We start from the raw sequence: 24,620 nt of genomic DNA on the forward strand, positions 1-24,620 counted from the left end.
ATTATTGCGCTAGCTTACACGGTTCAGGTTCTACAGGGATTTAAAAATAGTTACGCAAAACGGAGCGTGCTGCTCTGACCGGCTTTAAAGGGTTAACAATGACTTTAAAAAAATAATATAAAATAGTGTGCAACACCACTGAAGTTTTTTTTTTTTTTTTTAAACTCTTTTCAACCAACAGCAGTCACTCTCCTCTCCAAATAACTTCTGCTTAGCTTTCCGAGCTTCCCTCGGGTCCTCTTAATCAGCGGTCTCCAACCTTTTTTGCGCCACGGACCGGTTTATGCCCGACAATATTTTCACAGACGGCCTTTAAGGTGTCGCGGATAAATGAGGGAGGGGCTAATAATCGGCTCAGTCATTTTTAATGATCGTTGAAAGCCCAGATCGTAATCGTGATTAAAATTCGATTAATTGAGCAGCCCTACAGGTGACGTTTGTGCACATGCTGCACAAATATCACTGAGCTTGGTATCAGGTTTCTCTGAAGTACTACAGTGTGTCAGGACCACTGAAGGTAAGAAGAGGAAACCCCAGGGCTCAGAAAAAATAAAAACCTGGCAGATTAATGAGAAAAAAACAGTACAAATAAAGAAGAAAACACCTGCCACATTTATGGCAAGAGATGAGGAAAATTATCAGGAAAAGCTGGCAAATTTTCAAAGAAAAAATGGTACATCTAGGAGGAAATTTTATGAGAATAAACTGGCAAATTTCCAAGTGAAAAAATTGTGACAAAAAAGTGAAAAAAATTGCAATTTTGTGGGCAAAATAGGAAAATTTACGAGACAAACTGGCCAAAAAAACCCAAATAAGTATATCTGCAATAAAAAAAATCTATGAAGAAAAGCTGCCAACTTCACACAGAGAAAGTGAAACGATTAAAAAAAAAAAAATCTAAATTTGCTGCTTAAATAAATTTATAAGCGAAACCCTGTAAATTCACTAGAAAAAAGTTCAATTTTTGGAAAAAAAAATCACATTTCCAATTTTAGGAAAAAAAGAAGCTGGAAATGATTTATTTTTAAATTGCCAAATAATTAAAAAAAATTAAAATGTAGTAAAATGTGTGAATAATTACCAGTAAATGAATGCAAACTGACCTCCCTTTGCACTTTATATATCGAGGGGTAAGTATAAGAATCTCCAGGCTTAATCCTATTATTGAACAGACCCCAAAAGGATTTTAACGTCTGGCTTGTTCTGCTCAGTCTTTAAATCCTGATAATTCAGTTGATACATCTAATTATGGGAACAACCATTACCTGTACACATCTGTAAGCACACAGAAGTTTCTGTCAGGCCTGGTTGTCGTATGTTTGGTGAAGCAGGTATTCCTCCAATGACTGTCTGTGTCACGCTCTTATTTTTTGGAGATGTATTAAAGGATGCCGTTCACCTGCTCTTCTCTGTGTTAAATGATAAATGCTGGTCAGTGCCACAGAGCCCCGACACCTTTATTTTGACCCATTTGTCACCATAATCCGTTGATGGTGAGCTTTTCATTGTTGTGGTCAGTCGAGCTGTTTGGGATTCGTGTAAACGCTGCCTGCTGAGACACAGGATGAGCCTTCATCGGCCGGCCCGAGTAACCAGATCCTTGCGCGACGTGTCGGGTTACCACGCCAAGCTCTGTAGGACTGGTCTCTATGGCGACAGGCAGGCAGGGAAGAGGAGTCAGGTTGTTTTTAATGAAGGTGGGGTTTCACCTGTGTGTGTTGATGTCCATCACCATGTGTCATACATCCTGGATGAGTTTTTGCCGATGTGTTTTTCTAGCGGCACACTGTCAGACGTGAGCTGTCTTTCTTTCTTTCTTTCTTTCTTTCTTTCTTTCTTTCTTTCTTTCTTTCTTTCTTTCTTTCTTTCTTTTATATTAATATTTTATGGGATAAATAATTAAACCAAAATACCTTAAATGATCTAAAATCAGCATCTTTCACAGTATTTGATTGTTTTAACTCTCTTTGTTGGTCGGAAGTTGTGATTGGTTTGTGGAATTTGGCTCTTTAACCTCAGACAGATATATCATAATCTGACATTACTTGCTGATTTCCGTGCCCCTAGTTTGAAACCACAAACCTCCTCAACAAACCGCACAAGAGGAAACAGGAGATTCATTCATATCAGGTATCATCAGCAGTTTTTTGTAGTCTGATGTCTGATTGGCCTTGAATGCAACATTAATGCCTGCTGTCAGCTGCATTCCAGCATCAGTGAAACTCGGACCAAACAATGACACAACTCAACGTTAACAGAGTCCGAGACACGGCGTCACAGCTGAGGATCATTTCCCAGCATGCCTCACTGCGGCGGGAACAAAACCCCTAATCAGGCCTAATGACGGGCGCAGAAGAAGAGATGACATGATGATACTGACGGAGAAACAAAGTACTCACTCAGCATGCTCTTAAAATACAGCGAGGGAGTGACAGCAGCTTTATTTGTCCTTAAGTCTCTCTTTGTGTTTACATTCATCAGAGGAGGACACACCCACTGAACACACACACACCAGGTGGAGCAGGTGTGACCGGTGTGCTGTTCAGCCACTCTGCTGAGGTATGCAAAGCAAAGGAGAGAGACAAAGAAGTAATTAATTACTTTGAGAGCACATCACGGTGATGCTGGTTAATGATATAGTAACTCGGGTATGAAGTTTCAGAGGGAACTTCTTGCCTGCCTGCTGAACTTTGACTCCAGCCTTCATGAGTAGGGATGGGTATCGTTTAGGTTTTATCCGATACCAGTACCAAACCGGTACTTTTGAAACGGTGCCGGTGCTTAAACGGTGCTCGAACCGGTGCTTAAAGAATGAAGAACACAAACTTTGTCCAAAAACCTCTTATGTTTAGCTGTTTTTTTTGTAAAAAGATAACAATGTTAGCCTTTTCTGCAGCTATAGGGCATATATGGTATCACTCTTGGCTGGAAGCAGTGCTTAATCAATGGAAAAAACACCAATTTTGTCTAAGTGTTTAGCCGTTTCCCACTTTTTCTTTGGTCATTTCAGCCTTTTTGGCCAGGGTGAAGGGAGTATCTGCCATCAAACAAGAAGACAGCCGCATGTAACTACGACGATGTTTGCTAGTTCACCTTATGTGCATTAATGTAAGAACGTGGTTAGCCTACTCAACGTAAATTACACACGAACAACATTAAGCTACTCACGCAGAGAAGAACGGCTGCTGCTGCCATCATCATCCGTCATCATTTCTGCTACACTGGCAGGGCTAGGGGCCAGGACTCTCGTCTTCGGGTTCTTGGGGGATGTTGCTAACTCCGGGTCCGATAACAGGCACCACACCCGCAGTAGATGTGCACGGTGTGAGGTCTCGCAGCAAGCTATCAAATACGGTGCATTTCTCGGCTTTTAACAAAATGCCATACGTTGCCAGGTGTTTCATCAGATTTGAGGAGTTACCTCCTTTGCACAGTATCAGCGTAAAGCACTTGTTGTTGGCTGCTGAGTTTGCATCTTTTGCTGTGAAGTACAGCCAGACTTTTGACCGCTTCGCCTTGGGCATTTTTAATCTGTAGCTCTGCTCTAAAAGAACGTACGTACCTGGGCCCGCCTACTACGCTTGCAAAGGTAAAATGATTGGCTAGAATCCAAAGTGTATGACATCTCAGGAAAAAAAGCACCGAAATAAAGCACCAGAATGTGCGCTGCTTTTCGGTCTGGTTACTACAGTTTATGTCAGCACCGGTTCTGACATACCCATACAGTTCTGATACCGGTACCCATCCCTATTCATGAGCTGTACATTAACTTTGGGCAGTTTGTGGAGGAAATGCAGTAATAACTCCACATTACTGGAAGATAAGGGAGCTGCATGGGTTAAACTTGCAAGAGGCCCACCTCGTGCCCGCTCCCTACTTGAAAACGGCAAGTTCAGGTGGACTTTGTATCATAGTGCTGGCAGATGAAAGACGAACTAATGTCTAACCGGAAGATGTTTGAAATACAGTGCTGTTTTTCTTTGGTGGTGGTGTTTTGGCTTGTTGAGCTTGGTGTGTGAAGTCTTGTTGGTCCTTGCTACCATTTCTAGCTCAGAGATTTAAAGATTAGCAAGCTTTAAAATATGAGTTTTCTGTTTGGACTTGGCACCAATGTGTTGGTGCCAAAAACTGCAGTTCCTCTAACGGCCACTTGAGGTTGCCTCCAAGGTTAAAATGTCCTGTTTATCGCAGTGAAGCAGCAGTGCTACTGCCATCAGACCAGGCTCAGAGGGACGAGGTGCAGGATTGACACATACAGTCAAGTAATTGTAATGCTTCCTGATGAGGAAGACTAAAATTTCACTCACCAAAATGCAGGACGCCTCATTACTAGCCAGATAATCCAGTATGAAAAGTGCCAACAGCACAAACAGTCCAGAGGTCGAGTTCAGGGACTGTCAGTTAGACAGCCTTCAGCCTGTGGTAGCACATTTGTACCACCTGCTTTAACATCGGAGTCTATGGGAACTGACTCAGCATTGGAGGCGGCCTCAAGTGGATGTCAGAGGAACTGCAGTTTTTACTCCTAAGCCTGAAGGCTGATGGTGTCCTGTCATAACCCGGGCGGGCAGCGATGACTCAAGATTGGTGTAGGAGCGTCTACTAGAAATCTTAGGCGAGCTGAAACTCATGGACATTGACCTCAAGGTCAGAGATCAAGTTTACTGAAAATCTTGTGAACACACATTGCTGTATATAGACGTTTGAGGAATAACAGTCCGTGACGTGGGGTCATGTGTCTGGTCATGACAGTGCAGGGACTGAGAGAGCAGTCAGACATTAAGGATGAGTAAATTATGTTTGCTTCACAGGTGTACTTCAGCCTAATGTCTCCCTGGCAGCCATCAGTATTTTTGGCAGTTTGGCTTTATTTTCTACCAGTGCAGTGAGCTTGGTGTTTTTATTGGTGTGAAACCTGCAACAAAGACAAAAGGGGACAGAGCCTTTCAGTCTGTTGCACCAAGGCTGTGGAACAGTTTACCACTACAATTACGTTTGCTTGACTCTGTGGATTCTTTTAAAAAACAGTTAAAAAACTCTTCTGTTCAAACAAGCCTTTTGTTGATCTACATATTTTATATATATATATATATATATATATATATATATATATTTATTTATTTTTTTTTTTCATTATTTACATTTGATCTTTTACATTGTATATAATGTCTATTGATTTTATTGTTTATTTTAATATTTGTGTACAGCGCTTTGTGATTGCCTGTCTGTGAAAAGCACTTAATAAATAAAGTTTACTTACTTACTTACTTACTAACTAATGCTCAGTGGAGAAGGGGAAATCATTTTAAAAAAGCTTCAGTTTAAATTAAAAGGCGTTATTGTGAGTTATTGTGTGGATACGTCTCAATTAGGGATGGAAACACTGGCTTCGAAATCCAAGAGAGTGTCCCACTGAGCTCCTGTGCTGTCATGCTGAAACCATGAGTGATGTCTGTACACTGTGTTCAGACCTGGAGTTTAATGAAAACTGTGCAGGAATCAATAAAACGACGATTATAATGTTTCTTAAGAAACTGAAAAACACACAAACCCTCCTTGAAATCAGCAGTTCAGCAGCCTGACAGGTGAAGTCTGGGGCAAAGACATCTCCTGTTTCCGCCTGTGAGATTAATTACTGTTGAAATTTCTGCCCACTCAGCTCGGCTCTCATTTAAGGTTTGGAATCCGGACAGTAAAACGGTAAATGCAGGGATCGCCTCATTCTCTCTAAATGTTACGAGTCAGCATCCATAAACCAGCTAATGTTAGCTCACCTGGAGCTGCTGCTGGCTCAGGCAAGTCTTGGACTGCAAAAAGTGCCTGAGCTCTTGCTACCTCCAGTTTTTTTTTTTCTTTGAGGAGTAGTAGGGGTTCATTTAAGGATTTTAAAAATACCATTAAAAATAAAGGCATTTAGTGGATATTTAAAAGACAGAGTGACTTCTAAGCCTGATGATCTTTAGGATCGGTTACCAAGACAAATATTTTAAACTCACTCACAGCAGAAAGTAAAACTAACCTGTCTCTGTGCCTCTTTCCCTGTTTTTCAGGTACAGGACAGTCTTTTCCTGTTGGCGTGTGCTGAGTCACTCCTTCACCTGAGTTTTACTGACTGCCTGTCCTTGGGCCTCCACTGAACCTCCAGATTTCTCCATCCACAGCTGCACCATGGTACAGTGAACAGAAAACAATTTGAGATCTGAGACACTTTCACCGAGCGTGTTAGCCTGTTTAAAAAAAACCCAAATAATTTTTTTATTTTATTATTTCTTCAGGTCATCAAACAGCCGTTAATAAGGTCCAAGGCTGTTTCTGCTGTGAGCACCATGCAGATTTTGTTTCCTCATTAATCTGCTGAAAAGGCTTCTCTGTGCTCACCTTAAGTTTAACACCTCTGAATTTAACACCTGAACTCACCTGCAAGAGTTTGACAGTTTCAGGGTTTCACATGAAAAATAATCACAAGATTAAAACACACTGATGTTTTCTTTAATTCTGAGGTGGTGATTTGAATTATGCATGCCGCAGTACTCTATGTGTCCAGCTGGGGCAGCAAACAGAGTGCCAGACTGTTACTTTTTTTTTCTTTTTTTTTTTTTGCGGGTAGATGGTATTTTATTTTGTGGGGGTGTAGTCGTGAACCTGTTTGCAGGAGCACATACAGAATCAGCTGAATTTCAGACCACCACTGCCTCTTACAAGCTTCGCATAAACTGGACATAAAGGATCCATTTGAAAGACTTTTGTATTTGTCTGCGTTAACGAGAAACTTTTTAATTGCAAACTTGCAGCGAGTAGAGCGCTGACGGCTGCTAATTCACCAACAAACATCTTTTGAAGCCTGTTTTTTGGGTCCCCCCCGCTGTTAGTCACCAATTCTCCATCTGCAGTCTACTGAAGCGAGACTGCTGCAGCTTTCACACGACTCACGGCTCTGTGTGTGTGTGTCTGTTCAGAGTGTATGATGTCTGAGAGCAGTTGCTATGGCCTGCAGCAGCGGTCAGAACAATGCAGAGACTCTGGAGGGGTTCCACGAGGTGAATCTGGCCTCGCCCACCACACCTGACCTTCAGGTAAGGTCGGAGCTCCAGCCGTTCCCGTTAGCTCCATGCATGCTTCACGTTTCAGGAGGTCCACTCTCGTAGTTCATCGTTCATCGGGTATAAAAATGTTTTTGTTTTTAGAAATCTGCGCAGCCTCCAAGTCTTCTCTTGTGCATGATTTAAAAAAAAAAAAAAAACAACCCTTCGCTGTCGAGGATTTTTTTGTGTCCTGTGTGGAAAAGTTCATTGTGTGTTTGTGCGTGAAGATGAAATATCATAAACTCACTGTTCTGGAATTTGTGTCACCCTGACTGCTTGTGTTTGCCCTGCAGAACCAATCGGATCAGCGCCCGGCCATCCGTCACACCACCCCGCCCACTTCTCTATATCGCACCCACTCTCTGGGAGCGCCTCCTCCGGGCCTCCCCACCTCACTGCGAGCAGATCAGCTGCCCACTCAGCCGGTGTACTCGGCACCGCGGCACAGCCACAATGGAAGGTAACAAAAACACAGGCGCCTGCACCCAATCGATGAGCCGTAATCCGTAACTCACCCGTGCTGTTTCCCCGCACAGCGTGCCAGGCCTGGAGGCAGAGTCGGCCGAGTTCATGTCCGGAGAGGATGGGGAGGAGTGTGGTGCTCTGAGCGACAGCCTGTCACGGCTGCGCAGCCCGTCGGTGATGGAGGTCCGAGAGAAAGGATATGAGAGGCTGAAGGAGGAGCTCGCCAAGGCTCAGAGGGTAGGGTGCGCTCACTTAGGGTTATGTCTTCATCACGCAGAAGACATCACAACGTCAGCTTCCCCCAGACTAATCTGACCTGAAAGTGACCTAATCATGACTTTAACTCAAGTTCTCGTGTTTTTAAGCTTTGAAGGAACCGTTCACCCCAAACTCAGGGATGCTTTTGTCAGGAGAGACAAAAGAAATAAGATCAAGAGCAGAGACATGAGAGAGGACAGAAAGAAATCATTTAAAGATGGGCAGTCTTCAGAAATTATGAAACCGTAATTCAAGAAATAAATACAATAAAATCCACAGACGTCTGCTTTGGCACTTTCATTAGGATTTATTTTATTTCTACCAGATCTTAGCCACAGTGCAGGAGGCAGTGCCCGTTTACTGTGACGACAGGATGTAAACAATGATCACGTCTTGCCTCAGCTGAGCTGTAATTTACTGTGTGCTTCTTCAGACTGGAAATAAAAAAGAAAATAGTTCCTGGAGGAATGTTTGAGGTTTTTCTGAGTAACTGAGGGACGTTACTGCCACGCAACAAGACGAATGTTACTGCGTTCCTTTATGTTTGTGTGTGTGTATGTGTATTTGTGTGTGTGTATTCACTACATCTCACCACAGCGTTCATTACTTTAGAGCGATATCGTGTAATTTTCAGAGTTTTATTTAAAAGCATGTTTTAAATTATTTTTTGCGTTAAACATGTTTCACTTATTTTAATTTCTTCATCTCTTTGTTCGTTTGTCGACATGCTTTCATTTCCACATGTTCATTTGGTTGTCTTTCTATTGTGTTGCTGTGCGTGTGTGTGTGTGGAAGGAGCTGCTGTTGAAGGATGAGGAGTGTGAGAGGTTGTCTAAAGTCAGAGATCAGCTCGGCCAGGAGCTGGAGGAGCTCACCGCCAGTCTCTTCCAGGTCGGTCCACCTACCCTACGTCTGTGTCCTCTACTTCCTGTTTCCTTTCCTCCTCTTCCTCCTGAGGCACCGGACAGAAAGAATATGAGTGATTGACACAGGCAGTGTGAAAGAGGTGTGACGGGTTTAACAAAGCTTTTAGGTGAACTCTAAACATTTAGTTTTGTCACCCATCAGGCATCGCAAGTTTCCTCTAAATATGGGCAGATAATTGAATTTGATGAGAATAAAGTTAAATTATCATTTTTGTTCAGTCTAGCTTTTGTGTTGTATTATGTTAAAAATGAAGTGCAGCCTTTTTGCCTAACAACAGATAGCCCTGCTGAAAAGCTCAAACTCGACCACAGATCGAGGCACAATGCTAAAAACCTAAGAATGTTTCCACGAGTGTCTCCTGTGACATGTGAGGTCCAGAGCCGATGTGTCTGTGCTGAATGAATCTGTCCGGCGAGCCCTGAAAACGTGCTGCTCCAACTCCTCTTCCTCCGTGCTCTCGTTCACTCTTGGCTTTCTCTTGCAGGAGGTGTTGGGACTCTGTGTGCTTGTGCGTGTCTGTAAATGCAGATTACCTTTATGTTCCCGTTCTGTGTTTTTGAGTTTATTTATGATATTTCAGTTGCACTGAGCTCGTTTAGCTGCTGATTCACCGTCTGTGTGTTTTCCAGGAGGCTCACAAAATGGTGAGAGAAGCAAACGTCAAACAGGCAAATGCTGAAAAACAGCTGAAAGAAGCTCTGGGCAAGGTGAGACCTCACCACTCCACATCAGACCAGACTGTTTACCTGCTTACTCTGAGGATTTCTGTTTCTTTCTTCAGATCGACGTCCTCCAGGCGGAGGTTCAGGCTCTGAAGACTCTCGTGCTCTCCTCCCCGACCTCCCCGGTGGGTGAGCTTCCCTCTGTGGGAACAGGAGGAGGCGTGAAGACTCCCTTCAGGAAGGGCCACAGCAGGAACAAGAGCACCTCCTCCGCCATGCTGGGGACTCAGCCCGACCCGTCGGCCACGCAGCCCATTGTACGCGAGTGTCGGGAGGTAAGAGGTGCAGCAGGAGGAGGAGTGCTCACGCTCCCAGAGCTTTTTCTTTAACAGCCGATGATGAGACTGCATGTAGTTTCTGACTTGCAGGTGGACGGTCAGCTGTTCAGCGAGTTCAAGGCATGGAAGGAGGAGCCGACGTTCGACCGAAGCTGCAGCTTTCTGGAGAGAATTTACCGTGAGGACATCTACCCCTGCTTGACCTTCAACAAGAGCGAGGTACATGACGACCTCCCGAACTCTTAAAAGCGCTTTATTAGGAGTAGAAAGACATGCAAACATGCACCCATCTGAGATTTCAGCACTGATATTATCATTTCAGTTTTTTTTGTTGTGAAGGTCAAAATGTTTAGAAGGTTTAAAACTTCTGATCTGATCTCACAAACTCAGTCACTGTTTAGCTCAGATGATTAAAAGATGTTAGGTTTCTGTAGACAAAGCTGCAAAAAGTTCGTTAAAGGTGCGTGCATCTGCCTTCTGGGGACACTGTTGCCTCACAGTAAGAAGATTTGAGCGTGAGTGGGTGGCGACCTGGCAAGGCGTGCCCCGTGCTCGCCCTCTGCCAGCTGGAAAAGGCTTCACCCGGTTTGTCTCGGTATGCGTTTGATTTGATTGTTTAAAAAAGTGCAGTTGACAAATGTGCAGGGTTTAGAAAATCCCAGGGAAAAGCCGGGGCCGCTCTGAGTCCCCTGGAGATGCATGTTGACATGAATCAGAAAGATTCTGATACCTCCTGTGTCCGTTAATGCCCTCCTCTCCTCTCCCCCAGCTGGGTTCGGCCATCTTAGAGGCCGTGGAGCAGAACACACTGAGTGTGGAACCGGTCGGCTTCCAGCCGCTGCCTGTGGTCAAAGCATCGGCGGTGGAGTGTGGAGGACCAAAGTGAGCACGTGCACACACTTGAACTCAAACACACGCACACACTTTCTCCCCTGCATTGAGCTTTCACTCCTTCATCATCACATCTCCATCTTCCGATTTCCTCCTCTAGTGGGCGCAGGTCTGAGCTCGTCACGTAAGTCTGACTCTCTCCCCCATTAGCTTTTTCCCTTTCTTTAGCCTCTCCTCAGTTGCTCCCCACCTTCATCCGGCTCTTCCAAACCCTCCTGCTAACTTATTCCCTCCTTCTAAACTTCTGTTCAGGATGTCAAAGCCATCCTGTCGTCCTCTTCTCCTCCTTTGCTGCCTCAAGCCGTGTTAGTTTTGCTCCTGTGTAGTTTCTGCTTTGTAGGAGTTTTTTTGTTTCTTCCTGTTAAAGTAACAGCTAACTCATGTTTTTTTTTTCTTTGTTTGTTTTTGTTTATGTCCATCTGGTAGAAAATGTGCCCTGAGCGGTCAGACCAAAACCTGCAAGCACAGAATCAAGTTTGGAGATTCGTCCAGCTATTACTACGTGTCTCCCTACTGTAGATACAGAGTGAGTGTAACACCCAGCCATCCACTCACACCTGAAAGCTTTACCTCCCCTTTATGTCCGGTCCATCTTTCCTGAGCCAGAACATTTTCTAAATTACTCCAAAGCTCAGTGAGCACTAAAACAATCCTGCCAGCTTCTTCCACCATCACTGTAAAAGTAAGAAAACAACTCTGGAGGTGATTCAGTGCATGTTACTGCACTTCTGCATGAGCAGTCCCTCTGCATGAGGATAAGAATGAAGAGCTTTCAGAATGACTAAATAAAGCAGCCATGCCTCTAACTTTAAGTCTTACACTTGTTATAAAGGATGAAACTATCCAGAGACACAAACTGTTTTCTCTAAATGTGTTTATTTATTCTTCAAAGTTTTAACTTGGAGCCTCAAGTGAATGTCACAGGAGCTGTAGTTAGAAACCTCCCTCCATGATTTTTATTTTTTTTAAGTGTTTTTTTTAAATGTAAATGAGAAATTAGAACATAAATCTGAATACTTTAAATCGTCTAAATTAACAGAAACCTAAGTTTTAGCAAAATCACTAAGCTTATAGTTCAGCATGTAATCCTGTCCTCACATTAAACATAAGGAATAAATACGTTAAGTCTATAACTCTTTGTAGCTTTGCATGACTTCACCTGAAGCTCAGAAACTGTTGACTGGTGTTTTCAGCAGTGTCCTCTCTCCTTCAGATCACGGCGGTGTGCAACTTCTTCACCTATATCCGCTACATCCACCAAGGGCTGGTCAAACAGCAGGACGGTAAGAAACGCGCCAGTGGATTCTTGTGGTGGCTCGATATCAGTGTGATTAAACTCCCTGCCTCCCTCTGTGTTTGCAGCAGAACAGATGTTCTGGGAGGTGATGCAGCTCCGCAGGGAAATGTCCCTCGCCAAGCTTGGCTACTACAAAGACCAGCTGTGACCGGGGCCGTCCTCCACTCACAGCAGAGTCTGAGCTGAAGCCCCGCCCCACCCTGGCTCTTGCCCCTCCCCCTTATTTTGTGTGAGTGTTTTTTGTGTGAGAGAGAAACTGTTTTCAATCATCACAAAAAAAGACTGAAGACTGTGATTTTGGTGCCGGTGGTCATTACTGATCTGGACTTCTTTGGGTTCTGAAACATGCAACACTCCAGTGTGTCAGAAAACTGACATGTTTCTAAAAAAATAACACTACAGACTGTTTGGTCATCAGTTACATGTGATCTCTGGAGAGATGCATGTGGGTTTTGAAGCCTCAAAGCGAGAAAAATATCAAAAATAGGTGTTAGAAATATGAGAATATCTGATAAAAGTCATATTTCAAGGGTGAAGTTGAACCGTAGAATAAAGTCATTGTTTTAAGAGGAAGAACGTTGTAAACAGAATCACAGAAACTGTGGAAAAATAACCCCTTTTGTTTCCTGTTGTGGAGACGTCTGTGGCACCTAAAGTGGACGTTCGAGGAACTGCAGGTCGTGCTGCGCTTCCAGGTTCGCTTCATTTTCCTGCTAGTTAACAGGACACATCTTCCTTTTTCTTTAGGATGATTTTTCAAAATAAACCGCCATTCATAACAGAAACCGTCATTATGGATTTATGTGTGGTGGCTTTCAAAGCAGACTTCACTTTCACCTTAAATACTACATGAAAATATTATTTCAGCAGTAAAGCTTTAGTAAAACTGCAGCTGTTTAAAATGTAAACAATTTAGAATATTTGGGTATATATATTTATAAAACTCATCGCAGGGAACAAGTGACAGCTGATGTGACAACGTCTCAGCTGAAGAATTCAGAATTACAATTCTTCATTTTTACAACCTAAATTTTGAATTTTTTTTCTGTAAATGTTGAATTTAAAATAAATTCATGACTTATTCTTAGTTATAATCCTTTAAATTATGTATTTACGTTCCTGCAATTTCAGCTTTACTTAGTCAAATTAAAATGAACAATTTTTTCAACCTCCAAATTTTGACAATGTAATAATTAATGTTAAATTAACATGAATTTGAGTATTTTTACTTATTCTTGTCAATCTTTCATTATTCATATATCAAAAATTACAGAGTTTTTTTTCCTCATGTGAAACACTAAGTTGACTCACTCTTAGCACTTTGATTTTTCTCCATTGAAATTCTGCTCTCAGAATGTTTTTTTATTTTCAAACAACTTAGAACTGTTTTCCAGACTTTACATCAAGTTATTGAGCTCTTTAATCACCAAATTTTGGGGCTTCTTGGGGTTTTTTGGGTCTGAAAAGTCTGAGAAATGTCAAATTTTGAGTTAAAGTAATTATAGCTTTGCTACAATACACTTTCCTCCACTGTTGGCGAGTCCATCATATATTTTCAGAGAGGGGAAAAAAGGTAAAGTTGTTATTATTTAGTAAACTTTGAATAAGCTTGTATTTTGAGTTAATTTAGAGGTCTCGATGATGGCAGAGTGGGATACAGTGTTTTTGCTTTTTACTTACAGAAAAAAGCTGCAGAAATAATCGAACATGTATCTGCAGGAGGAAGGACTTGATGTCGGCTCTTTGAGTTTCTGAGGGTTTTTGTTTTGTTGCTGGACATTAACATATCCTGCTGTGAAACAGGGCGCTCTGCAGCGAGCTCCGTGTGACCAATCAGGACTCGTGTAGATAATAAGCTGTGTGTGTGTGTGTGTGTGTGTGCGTGCACGCGTGCACGCGCACCTGCTGTTCTGTAAACTTTATATATATATTAATTTAATCCTGACGTCTCTCTCTCTCTCTCTCTCTCTCACCTGTTCATAGTCAATGTCACTCTCCCGGTTTGGTTTAGTGCCTTCTCTCTCAGACACTGAAATAAAAACAGTAATACCTCTGAAAATGATCCGTGGACTCCTCCACATTTTCTCTTCTTCGACTGAACTTTTACACGGCTGCATATTAACGACCGACCTTGCCTCCTCAAACGTACCCTCATGTCTCCGCCCACCGCGGATCCTCAACCTGAACTTTTGAGAGCAGTTTAACCTTAATGCTCCATCTTCCCTCTGCTGCTGTGTTCATATTCATCTAATCACAGCTCTGCAGACACCGTCACCAACCTTCCACCCTGCTGCCAGTTTTCTTTGTTTACGTCAAAATTACACCAGTTTCATTTCCTGATTTTATTTTATTTTTTTCACTAAATGGCAGAAACGTCATCTCATCTAAAACAAATCAGTCACATCCAGACTGAGGGGTTGGCAGTGAAGTTTAATACATCCATGGCCTCCTGAACATGTCATGTTTAAAAACACAGTGGCTTTGAGCTGATGGTGTGGGTGCAGCTGATGGTGCAGGTGTGGCTCAGTTATTAAAACCTGTCTTTTTTTGTTTTGTTTTAAAAAAAAAAAAAAAAAAAAAAATGTTGGTCTCAGATGTTTAGTCAATGTTTGAATAACACTAATTCAGGCAGCCAGCAGGTCATAAAACAGGCAGACAACTGTGAACTGTGCTTTTTAGTGTCAGTCTATCGAGGCCACGCACCCCAGGCCAGCCCCGGCAGGATGAGCGCGATGAGGACAGAGGAGAACAGGTTGACTGCGTTGTTGTCTAAGATGGGTTTCCCGCAGATCCACTGGGTGGTGGCGGAGCTGTAGCTCACCACCTTCCCGATGCTCGCGTCAAAGCCTGAGGGGACACAGGAGAAAAGTCAGAAAATCTCTGCGTGTCACTGCACGAAAGGAAATCCCAGCTGCAGAAAACGTTACCAAAAAATTAAACTCTTTCTTTTCTTTTTTTTTTTTTAAATTTTTTATTAGTCTGCAGATGCGGTTTACTTGTTTCAGTCAAGCTAAACAGGGACTGAGGTTTAGGAGAGCCCCTCTGAAGCTATGTTTTAATTCTGTTTAATTTTTAGTGATAAGTTTGAACTCCATGAGCTGGGATTTGAAGTAAAAGCTGCTTGATCTCTGAGGGCCGCTGAGTTCAATGGTTCAACTTCACTATTATAGGGAAAGAAACTGCAGAACTTCACTCTAACTGGGCATGTTTAATACTCTAAAAGGAAGCCACTCACTGTTCTCCTGCTTCCTCTGATCTCCGTATAAACGTCAAGCTTCAGCATCAGATTCAGTTCAATCTTATTTTTTACAGCAGCAAATCATCGAGGAGCTTCACATTGTGAGGTAAAAACCCAACAATCAGACGACACCATATGAGCAGGCACTTTGGCAACAGCTGAAAGGAAAAATCCTTACATCTGATTTATAATCAGCTCAAACTGAACTTTAATCTCATCTCTGTAACTCAGCAGTCAGACTGCAAACATTTGCTGTACGTTGCTGAGAATTGGTGTTTAAATCAAACTGATCTGTGTAAAGCTTCAGACACTGATCAATCATTGATCATGTTGTAACTGATCACACTGATGAAAAACATCTGTTGCAGCTGGATCTTGGAGATTATTGGAACAATTGAGTGAAGATGAGGCTGAAATGGAACTAAATGGATTTTGAGGGCATTTTTAAAAGAGGCTGGTTGTAATCTGATTACATTTCATATTGAAATGTGAGCCCGGGTTGAGATTCAGTCAGTAAATGATGTCAAACAACATTTTAAAGGTTCAAAGTATGAACGCGACATCTGAATCTGTCTGACACATCTGGGTTTGCGAGACAGAATCCGAGGCTGTGTGGCAGATCAGGAAGTTTCTCTACGTATGCAAACACTTAACAACATTCACATGAGATCTGGCTCAAACCCACCTGAGTACTGCATGTGCGCCCCCAGGAAAGAGTCCAGCATGGACCCGAGCAGGCCGGCCACGCCGCCGTACACGACGATCGGCCACTGGGGGTCAGCCAGGTGGAGGTCGCTGACTGTTAGCAACTGCGTCACAAAGTAAGCCACACCCACTGCTGCCCCACCGAGGAAGCTGGCAACCAATCCTATGGGAGTAACGCCTCCGTTTGTTCCTGCAGGGAAAAAAAGCCCCAGAAAAATGAGGCAACTTATCTAAAAATGATTTTCAGCGCAAAAGGATGCATGATTAGGTCAACTGAAATCTAAAAAAATGATTTCATGTTTTGTTTACTGCTGATCTTCTGTACCTACAGCCTTTTAATGAGATGCCACACAGCATGAAAAGAAGTGTTCATCTGTGGACTCTCTTCAGATAAATCAATGTGACAAGTCACATTATTAATGAAGCTCACAATCACGCCTCCTCGTCCTGATGAACGGTTGTGAAAATCTAATCTGTGTGTTTGGCTTCATGGAAAAGAGTCAATTCTCAGGAGTCCTGAGCTTCACAACTTTAAAAAAACCCAGTCTGATCTGAACTGTGCTGTGGGACTTTTCCCCTCTTTAACACAAAGTGGAACATACACATCATTACTCCACCCTCTTACTGGCTCCTCACCTGTGGGGACTTCCTTCCAAGTGGTTATGAGTCTCGGCTTTGATAGGCTGAGGACTGGCCCCACCTCAGATGCCCAGGTGTCCCCGGTACTGCATGCGAGCGCGCCCAGTAGGGAGAGGCACATCCAGGAGGCAGAGTACTGCTTATTGAAATCGATGGGGATCTCACCTGGACCCACCTGAAGCACGAGCAGGAAATGAATAACTTTACTAACATTACACTCACACAGAGCAGCTTATTTCCTGTGCTTCTCAGTTTACCTCGATCATGTAGAGCAGCGCCAGCTCAGTGGGAACACCTCCATTGCAGAAAACCTGAACCCAATTCCTCTGACCTCCTAAAAACAAGTAATTCACATTTAATTCAAACTGTTCCAGGACAACTGTTTAAGCAGCCCAGGTAAAAGGCGGTGGGTCAAGGGGAGTCACTAATCAGATGCTTCGTTTTTTTTTCTCAGCCACAGATCATTTAAAAAACAAACTCGTCACATTGGCCCATTAAAAAAGCAATAAATAAACATATTTAGTATAATAATGTAAAATATGTTATTAGTTTATTTAAATTTCATATGAATAAACTTAATATGCAAAATAATTAAATTTAAAGTTACATTTTCACCACTAGATGCCAGCAGATTACAGATTATGGTCAACAGAGGTCTATTTCCTAACCCCTCCCAATTAAATAGAGATCCTAGCTATGGTGGCTGCTGGACAAACGCATTTTGGCCAGCTACAAGAGATCCGAGTATTAAAGTTAGACTGTACTCCATAAAAGCTGTGACCGGAGTGCACGTTTCTACTGTTGTTTGTGAACACACTTCCTGATTTGCTGTCAGTGTACTCTGACGGCAAAGTGACCCTTTCCCCCGACAGTGAAATACGTCAGTTCACCGTTTACCTCAGCTGTGAATGCCGGGTAAGAAGCATCTGCCTTTATTTACTCTGGGAGAGGCTGGAAAACTTATCTTAGCCTATAACTAGCTGCTGTTGTTGTTGTTTATCCATCTCATGTCTGATCTGTTGACGATAAGTAATTGTGAGAATATCGGACATAAATTAGCTATTTTACGTATGTTTTCGTGTGTTAGAGCCCTGACTTCAGTTCAGGAGACGAGGCTTAAGGTGAGGAGGAAGAAGATGATATTTTATTAAGATGACTGTGATGTCTGTTACCTCTTTGTTTCAGTTTGGGGAAAGGGGATCCCTTCTCAAAAGATAAAACACAGAGCTGATTGTAAGTTTATGAGAATGCATCATTTAGTTAGAATTTTTTTATTTATTTTTTAAACACAGTAATTACGCACATATTAACTTTTTGTTAAATAAACTAAAAAAACCCTAAAAAAAACCAACAAAATGCTGTTCCCTCGCTTAGACACACCTGTGCATGTTACAGGTGTGTCTGTTAGAATTGTTGAGGATGGCAGCAAAGTTTGTTATCAGCTTTAAATTTGGTTTCTTACAAACACAAGTGCATGCACAGCTTCAGCTCCGTTTCAGTCAGTGGAGCTGCTGATGGACGCTTTACTTCACCCACAAGCTAATGGTCGGATGCTTTGTGCTGCTAGTTTGAGTAAGACATCAAAAGTGTTTTCATCTCTCATTCTCTCTGTGGCTCCGCCTCCTCACTGTGTCACAGAGCTTCCACCAGTCTCTGCAGCACCTGTGAGGCCTTTACGTCTCTCACCTTCTTTGTACTCGGCGTCGATCTTCTTCTTCTGCGCTCCTCCCCAGCGGGTCAGTCTGGAGGAGGTGATGAAGAAGGCCAGCAGAGTGGAGAAGAAGCTATAGTTTGCCATCGTCAACACAAACCCCACCAGGAGGGCTGAGGGCACAGAAACACATGTTAGCGCAAGCTCACCAGTCATTCAGAGCGTGCCGTTCTGTTGCCAAATGTTTAAAAAGAACAAACCCAGCTGAAGATGTCAAGCTTTACAAAAAAAAAAAACAAAACAAAAAAAAAAAAAAACCACCCCATAAAGATAGTTTCATTTTGCGTTTCCTGGAAGGCAGAAAAATCACCTCCCTTCTTCATATACTGTAGATCGCCTGAGCGTCACAGAGGCATCATTCAGCAGTGTAATAAATCAGATCAGTATCAGTTCTTTTCATAATTGCCTCGACTTCAGGCAGCAGCCTCGTGACTCAGTTTTCAGAATTGTGAGGTCTTTTGTGGCTCAAAGGAGCTTGCAAAGAAAAGCGTCTGGACTTCTTTAAGTTGCTTGAATGTCAAATCCATAAAAAGCAAAAATCAAAACTCTCAAGGAAAACTTCAAGAATTTAATGACTGTCACTTCACATGTGAAAACTTACAGTGCTATGAAAAAGTAACTGTCCCCTTCCTGATTTCTTAATTTTTTGGCATATTAGTTATATTTAAATGTTTTGGATCAAACAAATTTTAATATCAGAGAAAGATAACCTGAACAAGTTCAATATCTACTTTTTAAATTATGATTTCATTTATTAAGGGAAACAGTCAACCAAACGTACCTGGCCCATGTCAAAAAGTAACTCATGAATTATTTGTAATTAACTACCGAGTTCAATTTCACTGCCTGACCTGCTGAATGAAGAAATATCTCAAATAGAACCAACACATCATGCCAGAATCTAAAGAAACAGCTGAGAAACAAAGTCATTGATTTCAATCAGTCTGGAAAGGGTTACAAAGACATTTCTAAGGCTTTGGCACTCTAGTGAACCTCTGTGATTCTTCCCAGGAGAGATTGGCTAACCAAAATTACTCCAAGAGGTCATCAACGACCCATCAAAGAACCCAGAGCAACATCTAAAGAACTGCAAGGTCACAGTTCGTGATTCAACAATAAGAAAGGGATTGGGCAAAAAATGGCAACAGTAGGAGAGTTCGAGGAGAAAAGCAGTGCTGAGCTAAAAGAACACAAAGGCTTGGCTCATATTTGGGGAAAAAAAAAATCTGGATGATACCCGAGAGTTGGCTACAACCACTACAGTCAAACGTAGTGGTTGTGGTGTGATGGTTTGAGGCTGCTTTAGGATGCTTAATGGAGCCATGAAATCTGCTCTATACCAGAAAATCCTGAATGAATGATGGGAGCAAATGCCTTTTCACAGAACTGTAAACAAATTCCACAAAATAAACATCAAATGGAAGATATCAGCAGTAAGCTGAATATTTCAAACTAAAGACAGCAACGTGAGACGTGTGGAAAAATTCCCTCTGCTTGTCTGTTACACATATTTTCACAACTTTATCGAATTCAGGCTCTGGTTTACATTACAAGTACCGATTCAGGAATGAAAAGGTGTCTAATGTGAGAATTGAGTCCGTCCATGGGGCGATTTTGTGACAACATTAATGTGGATTATGAGTTTTAGATCTTTAAAGTCCATGACTGTGGCCAGAAATCCAGTTTTCTGCTCTTTAACTCAAGCATATGAGAACAAGTCTTCTGTGACCAACATGACTTCAGTTTAATGGGTCACATGACGAGATCTGTGCGTCATCTGCAGATTCGTAGTAAGAGGTCTAGTTGTTTTCTGGTGCGAGAGCTGGAAATGCATTACAGTCCTTGGTTTTAAATGCATCGCTTACATCATATAATACCAAGAAAACAGGCAAAAGCAGCAGCCTGAAGAGCTTGGCGTGTTATCTGAAACTGAAAAATGGTTTGGATTTTTTAAAATGTGCCTCTTCTTGGAAAATATGTAAGTATTGGAGAATCCTCTTTATTTTAAAAGGTCATAGAATATCCCCCTTTAAAAAAAACTAACCAAAACACGCTCACCCACCACTTTATTAACCAATCACAATGAAGCAACTTAACGCAGTGTAGACACACACCAAACATCACAACTCTTCTAATGTTCACTCGAAATGACTTCATAACGGCTAAGCAGCGAGCCAGGAAGCCAAAACGACATCACGCAGGTGGGTAAAGGTGATGACAAATACTCACCGGCCAGCGCTCCCGATCGGTCCAGACTGCGTCTCTTCAGCGCTCGCATCGTCACCGTGAGGGGTACCAAGATGGAGAACAACCAACGCCACGGCGACACAGGCTGCAGCGTGCCTGAAAACAAACACACACACCAAGACTACCATCAGCACCTCTCCACCCGACTGATCGTTTGAAGGATTTACTGAAGCATGTAAAGATCCGTTTTTATTTTTAAATAAAAAAAGTTTTTATTTAAATATTAAAAAGAAATGAGATGCACTTTTTTTTTTAAATATAACTGATTAAACTGCAGCTGCTGCATATTATTCTGGCTTTTTCTGGCTCATTGTGGGCTTTGGAGGTGATCAACTCCAACAACAGTGTCAGGTCACTCGAAGTGTAACAATCCAGTAACTGTGTCTTAATTTAAAACCATGCAGGGACTGATTTCAGTGGGGACAGCTGTAGAAGGGAAATCTATCTGATGATGATGATTTCAAAATAAAACCGGAGAGACGTGAAATGAGCTGATGTGCTTCGATAATGTAAGCTGTTGAAATAATTTAAATGTGGCAGGTGCAGCAGGTGGAGATGAGTGCAGAAGATTTACAAGATGGTAGTGAGACCCACTGTGATTTTTTGTGTGGGGACGGTGGTACTGAGAGAAAGACTGGAGGCCAAGGTGGGGGTCTTCAGATTTTCACTGGGAGTGAGCAGGAGGAGAAGCTTAGAAATGATATGACGGACAGCTTAGGAGTGATGGAGGATATTGGACAAAGGATGATGAAGATGGAGGAGAAGGAGGAGGAAGTAGTATAAGAAGGAGAAGAAGGCAGAAGAGGGGAGGAAAATCTTGGTGGAAATGCTGTAACATCTCTCGTCATTTGTGAAGCTGGTGGCCAAGCTACAAGACCTGGGGCTTCCATACAGCACCTGCATGTGGATCAACAGCTTCCTCTCGGGCCGTAGACAGAGAGTCAGAGTTGGCCATCACACATCCTCAGCCCTGAGTCTCAGCACTGGCTCACCCCAGGGCTGTGTGCTCAGTCCACTGCTCTACTCTCTCTACACACACAAGACTGCACTCCTCGCCACCACAGCAACATCTTTGTGAAATTTGCAGATGACACCACAGTGGTGGGGCTCATTTCCAAGGGAGACGAGTCTACGTAGAGACGAGGTGGAGCAGCTGACGTCATGGTGTAAGGCCAATAACCTCCTCCTCAACACTTCAAAAACCAAAGAACTCATAATAGACTTCAGAAGGAAAAAGGCAGAGATCCAACCACTATTCATAAATGGGGACTGTGTAGAAAGGGTGGCAAGCTTCCGCTTCCTGGGAGTCAATATAGAGGAGAACCTTTCCTGGAGTGTGAACACCTCCGAGCTGCTGAAAAAGGCCCAACAGAGACTGTACTTCCTGAGAATTCTCAGGAGGAATAACATCACACAGAGACTGCTGGTGTCCTTCCACAGAGCCACCATTGAGAGTGTTCTAACTTACTGCATATGCATCTGGTACACTAGCTGCACAGGGGCTCAGAGGAAAGCACTCCAAGGGATCATTAACACCGCCCAAAAGATCACTGGCTGCCCTCTCCCCACACTGGAAGTTCTACACAACGCCCACTGTTTTAAAAAGGCCCAAAACATCATAAAAGACACCTCACATCCTGGCCACTCCCTGTTTGAACTGTTGCCCTCAGGCAGACGGTACAGGGCAATCAGAGCAAGGACTAATAGACTCAAACACAGCTGTTATCCAACTGCAATAACACATCTGAATACTACAAAAAAATGTCCATCACGCCACTCTTGTGTTAATCTATGCACGGTCTGAAGCATGTGTGTGGGAACGTATGTGAATGTTTTACTGTTACATCTTATTAGTATTTTAAGTATTCTATCTATTTTATTTATTGAATTTTATTGTTTTATTTATATTTTGATGTTGCTAGGGATGATGCAATGATCGGGGACCATTCTTCATTTCGTTGTTCTCGTGACAATGACAATAAAGTTTCTGATTCTGAAAATCTAATGCTTGAAGCACAAACAAATGCTCAATCACAAACATTTGAGTAACAGCACGAAACCCAAACTTTACTTATAATGTTGCTCAAAAGAAAGACCAGAGACCCTGACTCATTTTTATTCACCAAGTATGTGCACACATACAAGGAACTGAGTTTCTTCCTGACAGCTGTCAAGTTTGTCTTTCAACATACGCCTCGTGTCCTCATTGCCACGCTCTCTCTGTCCATGCATGACTGTGAAAAATGGTACTGAGGTCTGTTCAGCTTTTAACCCACTTCAGGAGAAAAAAAAAAAAATCAAAGTTAGTGTGAAAGGTATTCAGGGCACATGGAGGGGCACATGATTTAATGGATTAACTTCCTGTTTGAAGGCAGTTTTAAGGAAAAGAAAACCCTTAAAGTGAAAACATTCCCAGGCGGACAGCTCACCGTAGAACGTGCTCATCGTGAGGGAGAGGATCCAGAAGAAGAGAGAGAGTGCCAAAGTGGCACACAGCACGATCATGTCAATCATCATGTTGATGGACTCCTTCATCAAGATGTCATTTTCAGTGTCCATGCTGAGGGACGGCCCGTGCTGCAGGACAGGAGGACAGAGTCACGTCAGTGTTTGTTAGATAGTTTCTGCTGCTGTAAGAAAACGATACTGCTACTTCAAGTTGGTCAGAACATGTTTAATAACAAAGTAAAAGTTCTCATTTTGCCTAGACTTTCATTTCTCCTTCATAACAGTGCCTCAGAGCAGAAAATATAACCCTAATACAGCCTAAACTTCTTTTTATGCTTTATTTTGCTGTATTTTGCTTGCATTGTAAAACTACACAGCATTAAGGTTTGTTATTTTCTGTATTAAGCACCTTGAAGTTACATATAATAAAATATGCTAGTTAAAAAAAATACCATTCCTTGGAATAGGTGGCACTTATAGGAATCATGTTGTGCAGAAAGAGTCACATGACATGTAAAACTCGCCTCCTGGAGCCTGAAGCAGAGAGCCCAGCTTGGTACACCTCTCAGGTAACACCCTTATGCCGCCTCATTTCAAACCTCCTGACTCTCCCCTGGCACTGGCTGACCTCAGGCTAGCCTGTACTCATCCTCCCTCTGCTCTGTTTAAATGAACTGCCTGAGAACCACTCTCTTAATTTGCCATGAAGGGAGTCATGAGGAGAGCGGAACCAAAACAAAGCGCCATCAGACCTCCCTAACATTGAAATTATACACCTAAATATCGTTAGCTTCATAGCATAATTGCCTAAGTCATTTGACTAAGTCAATGACTTAGGCACTTATGCTATGAAGCTAACGATATGAGAACTAAGTGTTCTCAAATTAAACAAAGCAGAATAACACTCTAAAATAATATCAAACACCGGGCTGAAGTGTCAGTTTGGTACATGGGAATATATTTAAGCGGTACTTAAAAAACTTTTTTTAAAAATACATACATAAACTCACCGTTTATCTCCTGAGCCATCACGACTTGTCGGTTACACGCCCTACTTTAACGAGAAGGTTAGCTTTCTATATTTTAAGTGGAACAACTAACAGTAGTGTTTCTTACAAATATAATTAAAGAGAAAAAGATTTTAGCAGTGAAACCAAACGGAATTCAGAAGCTCAGCTGAAGCTTCCAGGCTAAAACACCTGCCGGAGGGAGAAAACACGACGGACCCACTTCCGGCAGCCAGCCACTGAGTTCTTAAAGGGACAGTAACCCAAATTACAGCTCTTTTTTTGTTTTTTGTTTGTTTTAGGGTTTTGTTTTTGTTTTTTTAAATAGGTCGGCATAGGTGGAAACACGACAAAGCACAGGCGAAATCGGAATATTTCATCAATTAATAACTGTGTTTAATTGATAGCTGTATTGAAGATATTTATGAAGATATTTCTGGTTTAAAAACTTTTATAATTTCGTGTCTACTCAGAAGACATTCCAAAGGTTTCGTGTTTTAAACTAAAAAAAAAATCAAATTAAGGCAGTTGAGTCCCGTATAAAAATGAAAAAAGAAAAGAAAATACTAACGCTGCACCCCATTAGAGTCATCCATCTCAGCTCAGACTGGTAAGACTTTGGATAATTAAACACCCACAACGTTATTTTTAAAGATCTTGCTGAGGTGCTCATGATCCTCCTTACAATAATTTGGCAATATTTCT

At 42.3% G+C, this 24,620-nt stretch overlaps 2 protein-coding genes across 10 annotated transcripts in view; one reads left to right on the plus strand and one right to left on the minus strand.

The window, feature by feature from the left end:
* rab3ip (RAB3A interacting protein (rabin3)) overlaps positions 1–13,982 on the plus strand; it is a 15,750-nt gene extending 1,768 nt beyond the window's left edge. For 2 of the 7 annotated variants that reach the window (XM_085253043.1, XM_085253045.1), the window contains exons 2-14: positions 6,051–6,171; positions 6,957–7,073; positions 7,376–7,542; positions 7,619–7,784; positions 8,601–8,696; positions 9,362–9,439; positions 9,514–9,729; positions 9,823–9,951; positions 10,502–10,614; positions 10,724–10,747; positions 11,050–11,149; positions 11,837–11,906; positions 11,986–13,982. In XM_085253043.1, the coding sequence (XP_085109169.1) occupies positions 6,984–7,073; positions 7,376–7,542; positions 7,619–7,784; positions 8,601–8,696; positions 9,362–9,439; positions 9,514–9,729; positions 9,823–9,951; positions 10,502–10,614; positions 10,724–10,747; positions 11,050–11,149; positions 11,837–11,906; positions 11,986–12,068 (1,332 nt within the window). In that variant the 5' untranslated portion in view covers positions 6,051–6,171; positions 6,957–6,983 and the 3' untranslated portion in view covers positions 12,069–13,982. Of the gene's footprint in view, positions 1–1,912; positions 2,392–2,481; positions 2,560–6,050; positions 6,172–6,956; positions 7,074–7,375; positions 7,543–7,618; positions 7,785–8,600; positions 8,697–9,361; positions 9,440–9,513; positions 9,730–9,822; positions 9,952–10,501; positions 10,615–10,723; positions 10,748–11,049; positions 11,150–11,836; positions 11,907–11,985 lie in introns of those variants that run through there. The other 5 variants (XM_085253046.1, XM_085253047.1, XM_085253050.1 and 2 more) reach the window with 5 other exon arrangements.
* Positions 13,983–14,330: 348 nt separating this feature from the next.
* Positions 14,331–24,159, minus strand: tmem19 (transmembrane protein 19). Of its 3 annotated transcripts, none has more exons than XM_085253051.1 (8): positions 23,919–24,159; positions 22,890–23,037; positions 20,443–20,556; positions 18,189–18,326; positions 16,760–16,836; positions 16,500–16,677; positions 15,844–16,053; positions 14,331–14,767 (listed from the first exon to the last, which is right to left on the minus strand). In XM_085253051.1, the coding sequence occupies exons 2-8, from the start codon at positions 23,017–23,019 to the stop codon at positions 14,607–14,609; spliced, it is 1,008 nt and encodes a 335-aa protein (XP_085109177.1). In that variant the 5' UTR covers positions 23,020–23,037; positions 23,919–24,159; the 3' UTR covers positions 14,331–14,606. The 3 variants fall into 3 exon arrangements, with proteins under 3 accessions (XP_085109177.1, XP_085109178.1, XP_085109179.1); XM_085253052.1 differs by having other exon boundaries at positions 23,909–24,159; XM_085253053.1 differs by lacking the exon at positions 23,919–24,159 and adding an exon at positions 23,433–23,568.
* Positions 24,160–24,620: the final 461 nt, after the last annotated feature.

This window comes from Mchenga conophoros, linkage group LG17 (assembly GCF_057382185.1).
Source record: "Mchenga conophoros isolate Kocher_MC1m ecotype Shallow Benthic linkage group LG17, M_conophoros_male_GT1.1, whole genome shotgun sequence".
NCBI lineage: Eukaryota > Metazoa > Chordata > Actinopteri > Cichliformes > Cichlidae > Mchenga > Mchenga conophoros.